Source organism: Oncorhynchus kisutch, linkage group LG6 (assembly GCF_002021735.2).
Source record: "Oncorhynchus kisutch isolate 150728-3 linkage group LG6, Okis_V2, whole genome shotgun sequence".
Taxonomy (NCBI): Eukaryota; Metazoa; Chordata; class Actinopteri; order Salmoniformes; family Salmonidae; genus Oncorhynchus; species Oncorhynchus kisutch.
Window position 1 is genome coordinate 40,261,653 of NC_034179.2, and position 17,508 is coordinate 40,279,160.

Below are 17,508 nucleotides of genomic sequence, written 5' to 3' on the forward strand. Positions count from 1 at the left end.
ACTACAAAGGGAAGCACAGCTGCAAGCTGCCCAGTGACACAAGCCTACCAGACGAGCTAAATCACTTCTATACTCGCTTCGAGGCAAGCAACACTGAGGCATGCATGAGAGCATCAGCTGTTCCGGACGACTGTGTGATCACGCTCTCCGTAGCCGGCGTGAATAAGACCTTAAAAACAGGTCAACATACACAAGGCTGCGTGGCCAGACGGATTACCAGGACGTGTGCTCCAGGCATGTGCTGACCAACTGGTAGATGTCTTCACTGACATTTTCATCATGTCCCTGATTGAGTCTGTAATACCAGTCCCTGTGCCCAAGAACACAAAGGCAACCTGCCTAAATGACTACAGACCCGTAGCACTCAAGTCTGTAGCCATGAAGTGCTTTGAAAGGCTGGTAATGGCTCACATCAACACCATTATCCCAGAAACCCTAGACCCACTCCATTTTGCATACCGCCCAAACAGATCCACAGATGATGCGATCTCTATTGCACTACAAACTGCCCTTTCCCACCTCAACAAAAGGAGCACTTATGTGAGAATGCTATTCATTGACTACAGCTCAGCGTTCAACACCATAGTGCCCTCAAATCTAATCACTAAGCTAAGGATCCTGGGACTAAACACCTCCCTCTGCAACTGGATCCTGGACTTTCTGATGGGCAGCCACCAGGTGGTGAGGGTAGGTAGCAACACATCTGCCACGCTGATCCTCAACACTGGAGCTCCCCAGGGGTGTGTGCTCAGTCCCCTCTTGTACTCCCTGGCCAGGCACGACTCCAACATCATCATTAAGTTAGCAGACGACACAACAGTGGTGGGCCTGATCACCGACAACGACGAGACAGCTATTAGGGAGGAGGTCAGAGACCTGGCCGGGTGGTGCCAGAATATCAACCTATCCTTCAACGTAACCAAGACAAAGGAGATAATTGTGGACTACAGGTAAGGAGGACCGAGCACGCCCCCATTCTCATCAACAGGGCAGTAGTGAAGCAGGTTGAGCGCTTCAAGTTCCTTGGTGTCCACATCAACAACAAATTAGAATGGTCCAAACACACCAAAACCGTTGTGAAGTGGGCACGACAAAGCCTATTCCCCCTCAGGAAACTAAAAAGATTTGGCATGGGTCCTGAGATCCTCAAAAGGTTCTACAGCTGCAACATTGAGAGCATCACTGGTTGCATCACTGCCTGGTACGGCAATTGCTCGGCCTCTGACCGCCAGGCACTACAGAGGGTAGTGCGTATGGCCCAGTACATCACTGGGGCTAAGCTGCCGGCCATTCAGGACCTATACACCAGGCGGTGTCAGAGGAAAGCCCTAAAAATTGTCAAAGACCTCAACCACCCCAGTCATAGACTGTTCTCTCTACTACCGCATGGCAAGCGGTACCGGAGTGCCAAGTCTAGGACAAAAAAGCTTCTCAACAGTTTTTATCCCCAAGCCATAAGACTCCTGAACAGGTAATCAAATGGCTACCCGGACTATTTGCATTGTGCTCCCCCCACCCCCAACAACCCCTCTTTTACACTGCTGCTACTCTCTGTTTATCATATATGCACACTCACTTTAACTATACATTCATGTACATACTACCTCAATTGGGCCGACCAACCAGTGCTCCCGCACATTGGCTAACCGGGCTATATGCATTGTGTCCCGCCATCCACCAACCCGTCTTTTACGCTACTGCTACTCCCTGTTTATCATATCCAGTATGCATAGTCACTTTAACCATATCTACATGCTACCTCAAACAGCCTGACTAACTGGTGTATGTATGTAGCCTCGCTACTCTATATAGCCTGTCTTTTTACTGTTGTTTTATTTCTTTACTTACCTATTGTTCACCTAATACCTTTTTTTGCACTATTGGTTAGCCTGTAGGTAAGCATTTCACTGTAAGGTCTACTTGTTGTATTCGGCGCACGTGACAAATAAACTTTGATTTTATTTGATATCTGCGTGCATTCGTCGGCAGGCCTTACACCGTGTGTGCTGGCATGGCGTTATGTGTGTATCTGCAGAATTGCAGTAACTTATGTGTGAACCAAGTTGTTTTAAGTGTGTGTGCTTCTGTGCTAGAAGGGAGTCCTGTGTGTGTGTGTGTGCGTGTGTCAGGCTGGGCTCAAGGCTGACAGAACAGCTTGTCAACAATCTGCTGACATATCCCATGTGAGCATGGATAAGACAGACAGACCAACAGATAGACACCGTGCCACATATACTCGACAGGAAGGAGGGCCTGTCAGCCCCTGACAGATTTGTTATTTAGTGCATCTTTGTGTTTGTCGTCATTTCGGCTGAAACACTGTGCTGACAATTAAATTCTAATATCAACCCCAACATCTCACATAGGTTTTGATATTTTATTTACATGTTATTTATCCCATTGAGATGGATTTGTCTCTTCCAAGAAAACACTGGCAAAGACTCAATATGAAAGGTATTAATAATGCTCTGACACTAGGTTATGTTTCAACAAACGGGCCTTATTCAGAACTGAAGGCTGACGTTCACATTTCAACCATCTGGCATAAACTAGTCTACTTGGAGTCCTACTGGCAATGTCATTTTGTGGTGGGCTGCTCAGTGTGTCTGTCTGTGTGTGTGTCTGTATGTGTGTGTGTGTGTGTGTACAACTCACCCTCCTCTGCATCGTACTCCCTGCCGGTCCAGTCTTCACCCTGCATGCGCCACTCTGCCCGGTACTTGAGGATGACAACGCCGCCGCTGGCATCGGGCTCCTCAAACTCCACAACGGCGGTGCTGGAGAAGGGCTCCACTCGCTCGATGGCGGGTGCCGACGGCACATCTACACAACACCACAGAGACATACAGGTTAAATCCTGGCCCTCGAGACCCATGGGATGTGCAGCCAATCAGACTCAAGGATTCAACCAATCATATAAAGAGAAATGTGCCCGGATTCATCCAGTCAAAAGGCCATATATGAAGAGATCAGCCAATCACGGTTTTAAGGTTTTGGAAGTCCCATGATACTACAGGCAACGGGTGCTACATGTGAAATGATGTCCCAACTGCAAGGGAATTCCAAATGACATCTTCCAAATTATATTGGCAAGAACATGTTGGGGTGATATTCTGAGACACACATGGTTTACTGACACTGGATACAGGGAAACAATTGTAACAGCCAAATCTGCCATATCTTTTCACAACTAGCTTTAAAAAAGGTAAGAATGGTTCTTCCATTGGTGCAGTCACAAGCACAGTGCCACTTCACTAACAAATGTGTTAAAGTGGCAGTCACCACTGTGTTGCAGATGAATAAAATAACGCTTGTCCAACTACCCTTGACGTCTGTACTGCTTTATAGTCCACCAAAATAGCAGCCTTAAATGTGTACTTAACGCCAAAATGTCTTTGTAAACGCCCTGGAAATTACACCCATTATGTTTTTAAATCACAATTGCATTTCACCTTTAACAACTGCAAAGTAACTGATCTTGAAACTAAAAGCCCTATGTTGACCTCCAGATGTGATGTATGAAACTGACACAGAAATACTTGTGGTTTCGGAAGTAAAATCGAGACCAAACTTCTGAACTGTTCCAGAAATAATTGGTTGAAGCTGCTTAAGGTGTGCTAACGACACTGTGTGGCTGTACTATATGCACCTTCCATTTAACTAAAATACAAACTTTCTATTGCCATATTTGTTCAGCTATACAGTATCAAATGTTTTTTAATGAATACATATGAATCATCTGAATAAGGGAAATCAGTGTACAGTATCACAGAGTAAGCCCTGTTGACTGACCTGCTGGGATCAGGAGGAACTCCTTGGACTCTGCTCCGATCATGTTGGTAGCTGTGCAGTTGTAGCTTCCAAAGTCATTCTGGGAATCTGGGGTGACCTGGAAGAAGATTATGTTTTTTCCTTCAATGATCTGATTTACCCCAGATGGTCTTGTTGATTACTGAGGATCACCGCTGGCGGACGTCTTGCTCGAAAATGATTGAGTAACAGGGGCAGTGGGCCCCTCTGGTGGCACCATTAACCAGGCATCTTAAGGTAAATGTGCCAGCGGGTCATACAGGCCTCTTTGCCACAGAGAGCGTTCTAGGTTCAGGGGACACTGGGCATGAAACCCACTTTTGAACGGGCACACTCACTGCCTGAGATTCCGCACAGAAGGTTATGCATGCTGACTGTGTCCACCCAGGTCCTGGGAACAGACTCAATGCTTGCGTACCAAATGGCACCCTATTCTCATTATAAAGCTCTACTTAGAATCTTGGGCTCTGGTCAAGAGTAGTGAACTATATAGGGGATAGGGTGCAATTTGGGACGCAACCATTGACTGTGGTTTCCCAACAAGTTTCACGTGTGCTTTTATAAATGCCGAGATTAGGACCCGGGTCTCCCACGGCAGACGCCACTGTCAAAGATTTTTATAACTTAACCAAGATCGACCACAGCCTGTCGTTTCCAATAGGAACAGATGAGTCATAGTGGGCAGAACAAGCAAGGTGGTGGGCAGAACAAAGCATGAGCTAGTGAGATCCTATTGTCCCGTTTTAGCATGCATCTGCCCGTTAGAGAACACCTACTCCGTGAAGTGTGCAATAACTCAATTTGCCTTTGCACTCCTAAACAACGCAATTTAGTCCAATCTGTTCATAGCAGATTTTAGTTTTGGGAATAAAAAAAACTGTATTGAGAGCCTCTAGAGTGGCGCAGCAGTCTAAGGCACTGCATCGCATGCAATGCTAGGGGCATTACTACAGACCTGGGTTCATTTCCCGGGCTGTGCAAACAAACGGCCGTGGCCGGGAATCAGTTGAATGGTGTTTCCTCCGACACATTGGTGCGGCTGGTTCATGAGTTAAGCTGGCAGGTGTCATGAGCGCGGTTAGGCGGGTCATGTTTCGAAGGACGCATGACTCCACCTTCGCAGCGATGCTCTCTCTACAAAGCTTGTATTGAGATCAAATGTTTCATCGATGAGAAAACTTGCAGAATGTCAGTCAAAATCCATCTTCTACCACTGCCGGGCATCCTCTCACTATGATATTTGGTAGTAAGTGGATGCCTCACATTTATACTTCCAGTGAAATATCTGTCTCAGTCTTCTCTGTGCCAATGTCTTGACCACCCGCCCAAGAGGGCCAACACTAATGTTTAAGTTGCAGGCAGGGCTACCTCATCACATTACCATTTTATTTATTTTTTATTTTATCTTTATATGAGCAACCATGAGCAACCATGACTGACGCATGTCCGCTAAACTTTCACAAGCTTTTTCACATTTTAATGTCAACTAGGGCTGTTAAACGATTCAAATGTAATCTAGTTTATCGCAGGATTTGCTGTGATTAATCACGAATGTATAATTTGCTCAAACTGAGCTGTAATTTCTATTTAATTTAATACAAAAAGCATTACAAGAATATTGCCGTTTTGATTTTGTCCAAAGTAACAATTAGCAAAATCTGGTAAATTGACAAGCACACTTTCTTTAACCCTAAAGTCAACTTGTTTTGTCATCGCATTGTTGTTTCTACTTGTATAGATTATGTATGTTGGATGTTTTCAGTGTATTTTGAACACTTTCAGACAATACGCAAAAAAAAAATGTGTGCACTAACTTGAGTTAATTGGATTAACTGACAGCACAAATTCTTACATGTTAAAAAGGATAAATAGGGAAACACATAGCCTTCGCTTTTCTGTTCTTTTTACTGAGCTTCCAACAGTTACTGACCAATGTATGAAGAGAGGTGTGCGCTTGCAGCAGTAACACATCCGAATGGATGGCTCAGAAATACAAAATAATCATTTTTAACACACTTGAATTATTATACTCAGGTAGGTTAAGTTACCTTAACAGAATTACATTACAAATAGCAATTGCATTGCTACAGCAATATGTTAACACTACCTCTTCACATGTGAGGAGAATAACACTATTTCACCAAAACATGTGAACCTGCAATTCCACATGTGAAAGTGAGATTTTCACATGAGTTTTCACTTGTGGATGTTCTTTACATGTGAAACTGCAAATTACACATATGAAACTGCATATCTGATTTTCACATGTGAAAGTTCTTAACATGTGAAACAGCAATTCACATGTGTGGTGAACTCTAAATTAAAAATACGTGACATTTAAATACAACATGTGAAAATTAGATTTTGACATTCGTTTTTTGTGTAAGGGTAACAATGTGTTTCTGGAGCTCTCAAGTGAGATGTAAAAAAAAAAGCGAACTTTCATGTGCCTTAATAATCAACTTGTAGGTGATCTGTAAATAAATGTTTTTTAAAATTAAGAGCCTAGTTTTTTTCTCACAGAGAAACTAAGGATCCTTCCTGGCTAGTCTTGAATGGCTAAGATAATGGAGGGGCTGGTCATGCTGAGAGATGGGTTCTGATTGTTTTACTATGCCACAGGCTACTGTCTATAACAGGCAGGTGTCACGACTTCTGCTGAAGTTGGTGCCTCTCCTTGTTCGGGCGGCGTTCGGCGGTCTTCGTCACCGGCTTTCTAGCTGCCACTGATCTACGTTTCTTTTTCTTTTTCTATTTGTTTTGTCTTGATTGTACACACCTGGTTCCCATTACGTTATAATTATTTACCCTATTTAACCCTCTGGTTCCCAATATGTTTTGTGCGTGATTGTTCCTTGTTGAGTGTTAGTAGACTTCTGTGTTATGGTGTGTTTTCCCTGTGTGGAATTGTATGGTTGTTTCTTTTCGAGTAAAGTACGTTATTTTACTCAGTTCTGTGTCCTGCGCCTGACTCCGTCCTCACCGCTGCACACTGACACTTGACAGCAGGGGTCTCCAACAGGTAGATCGCAAGCTACCAGTAGTTAGCAGCTCACATATGAGTGGCTCGCCAAGCAATTCTGAAAGTACATGCATTTTCTACATGTGTCCCATTGCAAACTTTCTTAAACAAGCTCCTGGCTACTATCCAAACAAAGCCACATTGGCATTACCCCACACCTGGTTAGCCACTATTGCCTTAAAAAGCCAAACTTAACAAATCTGCCAATTAATATCCAGCAGGTCTGTCTGTTTTGTGTGCGCATTTGTCTATCACTCAGTATGTAGTCAGTTAGGAATGCTAGTAATGATAAACATCTTGTGGGTAGACAGAAAGACTTTCTGCAAAAACCTTCTCAATTAAATGTTAACTGCAAAGGGGGCTTACATGACAGAAAGATATCATGATTATTTGTATCAATTGGGTGGTCATCATTTTGCAAATTCTGCCATGACGTGCTGCAGCAGTAGGCTGAAACGTCCCTAGACTGACACATTCCTCTCTTTCTAAATGTGTCATTAATGGGAATATTTTTCTTCGTTTTTTTTGTTTAGACCTCAAAATTGGTCTTCTGATGTGATTTAAGCATTGACATGGACCCATTTTTTGTTGTTTCTCTATGAATAATTGTAATATTGAGAGTCAAAACCAAAATAATTTAAGCCAGGAAAAATTAAACAGAAAACTAAATTCTGGAAAATACAAAAGATAATTTGATAGGGCCCCTTAGTTGTTTATTAACCATTATTTTACCAGGTATATTGACAGAAAACACATCGCTTGTACACCTAGGACCCAGAGAAGAGGAGAATGTGCCTATTTGAAAGCTATAAAATATGTTTTAAAGAGAAATGTATTCAAGTAGCTCTCATGCCAGAAAAGGTTGGAGACCCCTGGTCTATAACATAATTGGGGGCTTCCCTGATCAGCAGTCTCCCGCAGATTTTTTGAAAAGATAATAGCAATGTCACTGAACAACTGTAATTGAACCAGACAAAGCAGAGTTTTCTGATGACAGTGATGGGGAAGAAAGGAAGATCAACAGTTTTGGCCAACATTAAACCTAACTAGCTAGCTACTGTTAGTTGCTTGGTATCTAATGCCAGCTAACATTATAAATCGTATCTCATTTTGTCAGAAATCCATTTGTATTGCTAAACTGTATGGGTTGGGATTATGGTTCATGAACTTGTTTAGCTAGCTTGCTACATGTTTAAACAAAAGACTCCACTTAACCAGATGATTATGTAGCCAGGTGTGCCTGGGGATGATAAGGCCATCTATCCCTTGTTCCATTTTCCACCCAACTGCAGTGTATGATATACCCGTTTGAGGCTCGGAGTCTGTACTTTTGTAAAGTGTACAGAAAAGCCAATATTGGAAATGGTACATAAGTCTCAACTGGGAAATGTGGTCACATACGTGCTGCTGGCGTTACCCAGTTTGAGCTTGCCTTAGGTGAATTGTGTTTTAACATCTGGTAATTGTATAAACCAACAGGTAGTTGTCTATCTCAGGAGGAAAGGGAAAGGGGGGTACCTAGTCAGTTGTCCAGCTGAATATATTCAACTGAAACGTGTCTTCCGCATTTAACCCACCCTCTGAATCAGAGAGGTGGGGGGCTGCCTTAATTGACATCCACGTCTTCAGCGCCCGGGGAACAGTGGGTTAACTGCCTTGCTCAGGGGCAAAATGACAGATTTTTACCTTGTCAGCTCAGGGATTCGATCCAGCAACCTTCCGGTTCCAACGCTCTAACTGCAACTACAGTCCTTGAGAAAGGCACTTATTTATGATATTTTTATTTTTTTAATTGAACCTTTATTTAACTTGAGAAAGGCACTTAGACCAAAATGGTTCAGGAAAAAACAACATACCAGTATAAATCCAGTTGTATTATTGTATTTCACGTTACATAAAAGCGTCTCTAAAGTACCTCAGAAAGAATTATGCCATCAACAATTATTCTCTCTCCAGGGACCTTGACACAAAATAGCCACGGTGTATTATGGTGATATAACATCCGTGTGCTATCATTTCACTGACAGTTAATTGCGAGATAACATTACTGTCATACTTAATTGGTCAGCCTAAGCACGTCTCAACTTGAGCAGTCAATTACTCCCTGGTATCATTAGGAAGTTTCAGTATGTTAAATGGGTACTCTACTTTGGTTGGATTACAGCTAAAATGAAGCTTTCAGCAAACTTGTTACCGAATCACTGCATGCAGAAATGTCAGGGTTCTGCAAGGGAGTCTCGTTTGTTTTAGCCATGCATGCTATGCAGGAACCAGGCAATGTTTGGCATTACATTGTATGGAGTGCATTCTTAAAAATGTGATATCATTCATCACATACTGTACACACAGTTTTGGGGCCCTCATATCCCTATTGTACCATACCTCGAGGTAGCTGACAGCTGGTGTGTTGTAGATCTTGACGTTGGTGGTGTTAGTGCTAGACAGCTGCTGGCCATCTCTGAACCACACCACTGAGGCTCCCGGATGAGCCAGCACCTCACAGCTGATGTTGGCTGCGTTCCCTTCCCAGGTGTATACCGTCACCGAGCCCTGGATCTTGGGAGCATCTGCAACAACAGGGGGAGGGGCATGTTATGTCTGCACTAGACATCTGTACATAGCTAAAACACTATAATGAATACTATAATACACTGCTCAAAAAAATAAAGGGAACACTAAAATAACACATCCTAGATCTGAATGAATGAAATATTCTTATTAAATACTATTTTCTTTACATAGTTGAATGTGCTGACAACAAAATCACACAAAAATGATCAATGGAAATCAAATTTATCAACCCATGGAGGTCTGGATTTGGAGTCACACTCAAAATTAAAGTGGAAAACCACACTACAGTCGGATCCAACTTTGATGTAATGTCCTTAAAACAAGTCAAAATGAGGCTCAGTAGTGTGTGTGGCCTCCACATGCCTGTATGACCTCCCTACAATGACTGGGCATGCTCCTGATGAGGTGGCGGATGGTCTCCTGAGGGATCTCCTCCCAGACCTGGACTAAAGCATCCGCCAACTCCTGGACAGTCTGTGGTGCAACGTGGCGTTGGTGGATGGAGTGAGACATGATGTCCCAGATGTGCTCAATTGGATTCAGGTCTGGGGAACGGGCGGGCCAGTCCATAGCATCAATGCCTTCCTCTTGCAGGAACTTCTGACACACTCCAGCCACGTGAGGTCTAGCATTGTCTTGCATTAGGAGGAACCCAGGGCCAACCGCACCAGCATATGGTCTCACAAGGGGTCTGAGGATCTCATCTCGGTACCTAATGGCAGTCAGGCTACCTCTGGCGAGCACATGGAGGGCTGTGCGGCCCCCCAAAGAAATGCCACCCCACACCATGACTGACCCACCGCCAAACTGGCCATGCTGGAGGATGTTGCAGGCAGCAGAACGTTCTCCACGGCGTCTCCAGACTCTGTCACGTCTGTCACGTGCTCAGTGTGAACCTGCTTTCATCTCTGAAGAGCACAGGGCGCCAGTGGCGAATTTGCCAATCTTGGTGTTCTCTGGCAAATGCCAAACATCCTGCACGGTGTTGGGCTGTAAGCACAACCCCCACCTGTGGACGTCGGGCCCTCATACCACCCTCATGGAGTCTGTTTCTGACCGTTTGAGCAGACACATGCACATTTGTGGCCTGCTGGAGGTCATTTTGCAGGGCTCTGGCAGTGCTCCTCCTGCTCCTCCTTGCACAAAGGTGGAGGTAGCGGTCCTGCTGCTGGGTTGTTGCCCTCCTACGGCCTCCTCCACATCTCCTGATGTACTGGCCTGTCTCCTGGTAGCGCCTCCATGCTCTGGACACTACGCTGACAGACACAGCAAACCTTCTTGCCACAGCTCGCATTGATGTGTCATCCTGGATGAGCTGCACTACCTGAGCCAGTGCAGCTGTGGGTTGTAGACTCCGTCTCATGCTACCACTAGAGTGAAAGCACCGCCAACATTCAAAAGTGACCAAAACATCAGCCAGGAAGCATAGGAACTGAGAAGTGGTCTGTGGTCACCACCTGCAGAACCACTCCTTTATTGGGGGTGTCTTGCTAATTGCCTATAATTTCCACCTGTTGTCTATTCCATTTGCACAACAGCATGTGAAATTTATTGTCAATCAATGTTGCTTCCTAAGTGGACAGTTTGATCTCACAGAAGTGTGATTGACTTGGAGTTACATTGTGTTGTTTAAGTGTTCCCTTTGTTTTTTTGAGCAGTGTAGTATATTATTCAGGGTGTGGTTTCTAGTGTTATTTTCTGGATACATCTCCCACAATACCTAGGTTTAACCACTATAAATAAAAAGTTTAACACAAAAAGTTCGCAATTCTGTTTGTCTTTCTATGAGGACATAAAATGGTATATATCATATGGTGAGCATAGTAACGTTGTGCTACACTATGAAATAAAATCATAAAGGCTGCTGTGGTAAGTTGCATTCAGGGGTAAAAGTGATGAGCCAGCAACTGTGTAAAAATAACACTAGATAAGACAGAGGCTGAATCTTCATTCCAGTCACCACTACACTATCAATTTGTTTTATTATGCAATTTGTGCTTTATGGACACGAATGTGAATAATAAATAAGCTGCCGTGTAAGAAGGACTTATATTTTATTCTTATTTGTTGTTTTATGGTTATGGTTCTTTGTTTGGCCTTTAATGTCACATGGCAAGCATAAATCAACCAGTTGTCAGTAAAACTCTCTGTACAACAGTGTGTGGACTACACTCACTTTCACCTATTGCTACTCTACACACTTGCTGTAACCAATTCAGTACTGTTGACTTAGCGCCACAGACTCTCCCTTCACTACCTCAACTGCTATTAAAGCTATCACAATTTATTGATCTACCACACACTCCCCCCCAAAACTGTTTTAGTTGATCATGTTTAATATTGTAAGAAAATTACCCTGGGCTTCCCTGGGCCCATATAAGCTGTGTAAAATATTGTTCTTCTCTCTCATATGTCCTTGATACTGACGCCTCCCCTGATGCTGTTAGCTTTGGTTTCGACGTCTGACACTGGGCACTTGATAGCATTGCGGTCACCAGCTTTTGGGATTGATGGACATCGCCGAGTCGGCAGATTCTCCATCCCTGCTCCACCGATAAGGCCTTGCTCCCTCTCTGAAATCTCAACCCACTGTCTGACTCTGCAATGAACCCCGCTGTTCAATTACAGCTAAATGGGTTTCTCAAAATAAACCCTGCGCTTATCGAGAGGAGAGCTAAAACAATCATTGTTTTCATAAGATATTTTTACCAACCGAAAGGGCAAGACAGATTTTTTTAATATCAGCACATGAGTAGCACAAACACACACCGCATACTACAGATAATGTGAAGTGAGTCTCTCAATTGAGAGTTGAGTACTGTACGTGTCGATACCGGCATCATCCTATGTGTAGATGCTGTCCTGATTCTGCAATCTGGTTGGGTTTAATCTAGGAGGGAAAGTGCTTTGCGAGAGACAAAGCACCTTTTCTTATCGCTAATTACTGGCTAACACTGAACAACCCCAAACTAACATTACTGAACTAACAATCTGATTACTCATGAGCCAGACTCCAGCTAACCGCTAGTCCCTACAATCCTATCAATTGTGTATTGTGATGCTATCTGATTTTAGGAGCATATTACCTGTGTTTTGGGGGCAAGGGAAATTCATCTAATTGAACGTTCATTATTTGGTACATATTTTTTTCATTCTCTCTCCCTTCATTTTCATGGAACATTTGAACGTGCAAAATGAGATTAAGCACAATTTGTCTCTCCCTTGCCTGTGCATCTCTCTGATGGTAATGGTGCATAGCTCCGTGCTACGTACCGTTAACAGGCTGAAGTGACTAATCTGATCAAACAAAAAGCCCTAACTGTGAGTCTGGAACTTGTTAACATTGAAACTTACTGGCCCCTACTCAATTGGTTAGGCAGAAAATTCAATAAAATCTTTGGCAAGGCTTCAAAGCCATCATTACACAGTGCTAGATATTGAACAGTCCACTGAACTCTAGTGACACAGCATAAAGGAAATATCAATGGGTCAAGGTCATTGGGTCAATGGCTTCTGGGTAAAATTGTGTCAAAGTCAAGGTGTATGCGTCTTTTGGTAACATTCTGATCTAGAATTTTTGGGACTATCACTCTTCAGGACATTTTCTTCGATTTAGTCAAAAATTTACTATATGCAAATAGAAGGTGACAACTCATGGAACTTTTGAAGATACAGGTAAAAAGTGGTATTAGTGAAATGTGATGTGAAAGAGCGCTGACAACAAGCTAATAGAGACAGACAGATGGGTGTCTTACAGCGGACTTCCAGGTACATGGTCTGCTGGTCTTGACCGATGGAGTTGCGGGCAGTGCAGAGGTAGTGGCCGGCATCGGTGAACTGGACATACTTCAAGGTGAGAGAGGAAACCCGTGCGTGACTACGCACCACAACATTCCCATCAAGACTCTACGAGGAAGAACAGAGAAGAAACACAATTAACACTGACAATTTCATGTTTTGGGATTCTTCTTCGACCACTCAAGGTGCAACCTTCTTTCTTCGGTTTTATATATTTTTTTTTTTCTGTGCACCTGTCAGATTTGGACAGAATTGTATTTTTAACAAAATGCTGCCATATAAATTCCTTCAAGCTCCCATCGGACTGAGACAGATATTTAGGTATTTTTTCTGGGCTGCTTTGCAGGAGGTGGCAGGAGAACCAAACACATCAATAATGGAGCACATCAATGCAGCAGGTTCTAAAAGCATGGCTGGAAAAAAAAATCCACTAACAACTTTTTCCCCAGCTTCTTTTGGACTACACACAGCTTCACACCAATGGGCAGAAATACATCTACTTGCTAAACTACTAACTCTCTAGGACTATTTTATAAAACAGCATCACACTTCAGCTTTTGCTTTATTTTAATAATAGATCAAGATTTTATATGACACTATTGTGTGGACTTCCCAACTAAGAGTTTTTAGTACTTTAAGTGTCAATAACGGCAGCATCCTGTGTGTACATACTGTCCCGATTCTGCAATCCGTTTGGGTATAATCTAGGAGGGAGAACGTTTTGCTCGAGACAAAGCGCCTTTCCTAATAGCTAATTACTGGCTAACACTGAACTGAACATTCCTGAACTAACAAACAGATTTTTCACTAGCCAGGCTCCAGCTAACCGCTAGTCCCTACAATCCTATCAATTGTGTATTGTGATGCTATCTGGTTCAGAGCAGATTGCCTGCGTTTTGGGGGCAAGGAGAATTAATCCAATTAGACGTTTATTATTTGGTACGGATTTTTCGCTCTCCCTTCTTCATATTCATGGAACATTGGAATGTGTGAAATGAGATTAAGCATGATTTGGCTCTCACACACCTGTGCATCTTTCTGATGGTAATAGTGCACAGCTCCATGCTACGTACCATTTTCTGGCTGACGTGACTAATCTGTGCAAACAAAAAGCCCTAATTGTGCGTCTGGAACTTGTTATCGTTAACATTTACTGGTCCCTATTCCATTTGTCAGGCTGAAAATTCTATTCGATCTTTGGCAAGGCTATAAAGCAGTCCTTATACAATGCTAGATACTGAACAATCCAACAATCCCTCCCTATTGTGTTATGTTCTACGTGTAGTGACAATGGCTGTGCAGCACTTTAAAAACCGAGCTGGCTGAGGAGCTGAGGCGTGTCCTATAACCTTCTCAAAGGGCAACATTAATCTTGTTTTAAGGGACTGTTAGAGCAAGCATCTGCTCCTGTGTCTTATGAGCCTGTATAGAAATAAGGTAACAGGGGGTAGTATTGTTCCGATTATAATAAACTGGAAAAAGCTGATGGCCCAATACAGATGTAAGCTCTTAACTTGAGCCAGTTTGCTACAGCATGAAAATTCAGCAGCAAGAAATTATATTTATTATGAAGAATATTATAATTAATGGACATTTATGTAGAGTTTGATACATTTTTCTTAAGGGAAAATCAAGTCTGAAGTATCAAAATGGAAATTACAAACATCAGAAGTCTTTTTTTTTAAGTTTTAAAGTTCTCCTGCAACAGGGTGATCAAATTAAGATCCTACATCTGTAGGTATTTGAACATCTAAAGCTTGATCCAATAGACAAAATGTTCAGATTGATGTTTCAGTGCAAACCGAAGTGCAAAGGACTGTTTTCATTACTCTATGATAAAGAGCTATTTCAATTACAAAATCAGAATGGTACAGACACTCAATATGACATTTAATGGGCAGGTTGAATAATGAATGGCACATGCTGATATCATGGTAAACATGAACGTTAATTGACTGCGCACCACTCACTGGCCCAATGTGACCAGTTTTAACCGTTCAAGAGGAGACCCTTCCATGACACGTTTTAATCGTTTTTTGTTGTTTTTTTTAGTCCTGCCAGCTGACACCCTATTACAAAAGCTGTCATTAGATGTGAGATGTTAATCATGATCGTAGTGTTAGTAGCGCGCTTATACACGTCAAACTGAGTCACGCCATCTTGCAAATGTTACATGGTAAGCAGGATTCCAGTCTCAAAATAAGTGTTGACCCTAACAAAACTAATGAGTAAAGGGAGCATCATTACTTATATGGAAAGTCTATGTCTCACGTTCTCCCTAAAGCAATAGCAGCGTCATGTGCAGTAACAGTCAAAAGTTTAGACACACCTACTCATTCAAGGGGTTTTCTTTATTTGTACTATTTACTACATTGTAGAATCATGAAGACATCAAAACTATGAAATAACACATATGAAATCATGTAGTAACCAAAAGTATAAAACAATTCAATTGGGTTGAGGTCGGTTGACTGTGGAGGCCATCTGTTGCAGCACTCCATCACTCTCCTTCTTGGTCACATAGCCCTTACACAGCCTGGAGGTGTGTTGGGTCATTGTCCTATTGAAAAAAAAATGATAGTGGGACAAAGCGGAAACCAGATGGGATGGCGTATCGCTGCAGAATGCTGTGGTAGCCATGCTGGTTAAGTGTGCCTTGAATTCTAAATAAATCACAGACAGTGTCACCAGCAGAGCACCCCCACACCCTCACACCTCCTCCTACATGCTTCATGGTGGGATCCACACATACGGAGATCATCCATTCACCTACTCTACATCTCACAAAGACACGGTGGTTGGAAGCAAAAATCTCAAATTTGGACTCAGACCAGATTTCCCCTGGTCTAATGTCCATTGCTCGTGTTTCTTGGCCCAAGCCAGTCTCTTCTTATTATTGGTGTCCTTTAGTAGTAGTTTCTTTGCAGCAATTCAACCATAAAGGCCTGATTCATGCAGTCTCCTCTGAACAGTTGACGTAGAGATGCATCTGTTACTTGAACTCTGTAAAGCATTTATTTGGGCAGCAATTTCTGAGATTGGTAACTCTAAGGAACTTCTCCTCTGCAGCAGAGGTAACTCTGGGTCTTCCTTTCCTGTGGCGGTCCTCATGAGAGCCAGTTTCGTCATAGTGCTTGATGGTTTTTGCGACTGCACTTGAAGAATCATTCAACATTCTTGAAATATTCCAGATTAACTGGCCTTCATGATGGACTGTCGTTTCTCTTTGTTTATTTGAGCTGTTCTTGCCATAATATGGACTTGATATTTTACCAAATAGGGTAATCCCCCCCACATTGTCACAACACATCTGATAGGCTCAAACGCATTAATGAAAGAAATTCCACAAATGAACTTTTAACAAGGCACACCTGTTAATTTAAATGCATTCCAGGTGACTACCTCATGAAGCTGGTTGAGATAATGCCAAGTGTGTGTAAAGCTGTCATTTAGGCAAAGGGTGGCTACTTGGAAGAATCTCAAATCTCAAATATATTTTGATTTGTTTAACACTTTTTTGGTTACTACATGATTCTGTATGTGTTATTTCATGTTTTTGATGTCTTCACTATTATTCTACAATGAAGAAAATAGTAAATATAAAGAAAAACCAGGCGCATCATGATAATGTAATCATTGGATCAGTGGAGGGAAAAAGTCAGCAAATTGATCTTCTGGTCAATGTCCCTGAGCCAGAACTTCTTTATTATATATGACATTGTGACACCTTTGGAAGGTCTTCTTAAGTCTACAAATTACTTGTGTGATGGCCAGAGGGGATTTGGTCTGTATCGCACGTTTGGGGCTTTGCAATTCAATCTATTCAGTAAGTCGATTTAAAGGTGGGATGGCTTAGTCATGAGCCAAAGGCATTGAGTGGTTTAAATTACTGACAGGCTTTTTGAAGCATGGGTTCCATCCTGTTTCCGTCTCACAATCCTTAACCTGTTAGTATACAAGGCTGTCTACAGAGCAGCTTCCCTCACCTAGTAATTGGTGGTAATCTTTACATGCAGGGCCTATTGCATTACATGTGTTCCGAGGCGGGGAGAAAATGTCATATATAAGCAGTGTGCACACCGCTTTACATTGTGAGGGTTGGTCGCTGGCGAGGCTCATGTCACACCCTCACCTCGTGCAGCTCTTCTTGTGTTGTCACATCAAGAGAAACAGGATAGAGAGAGAGGGAGCTTTTGCAAGAGGGAGGCTTTGCAGCAGGCCCCATAATGTAATTCTGTTTCTGGCTCTTATCTTCTCTAATAAAAAGCGCAGAAGCATCATTCTACCAAGCCCTTTTTCTCATTCCA

General features: G+C 42.7%; 1 protein-coding gene across 15 annotated transcripts in view; it reads right to left on the reverse strand.

Moving 5' to 3' along the window:
* LOC109892854 (neural cell adhesion molecule 1) overlaps positions 1-17,508 on the reverse strand; it is a 291,531-nt gene that overhangs the window by 39,437 nt on the left and 234,586 nt on the right. For all 15 annotated transcript variants that reach the window (XM_020485676.2, XM_031826752.1, XM_020485677.2 and 12 more), the window contains 4 exons: positions 13,159-13,309; positions 9,215-9,399; positions 3,793-3,889; positions 2,656-2,823 (listed from right to left, as the gene is read on the reverse strand). In XM_020485676.2, coding sequence (XP_020341265.2) covers positions 2,656-2,823; positions 3,793-3,889; positions 9,215-9,399; positions 13,159-13,309 — 601 coding nt within the window. The remainder of the gene's footprint in view (positions 1-2,655; positions 2,824-3,792; positions 3,890-9,214; positions 9,400-13,158; positions 13,310-17,508) is intronic.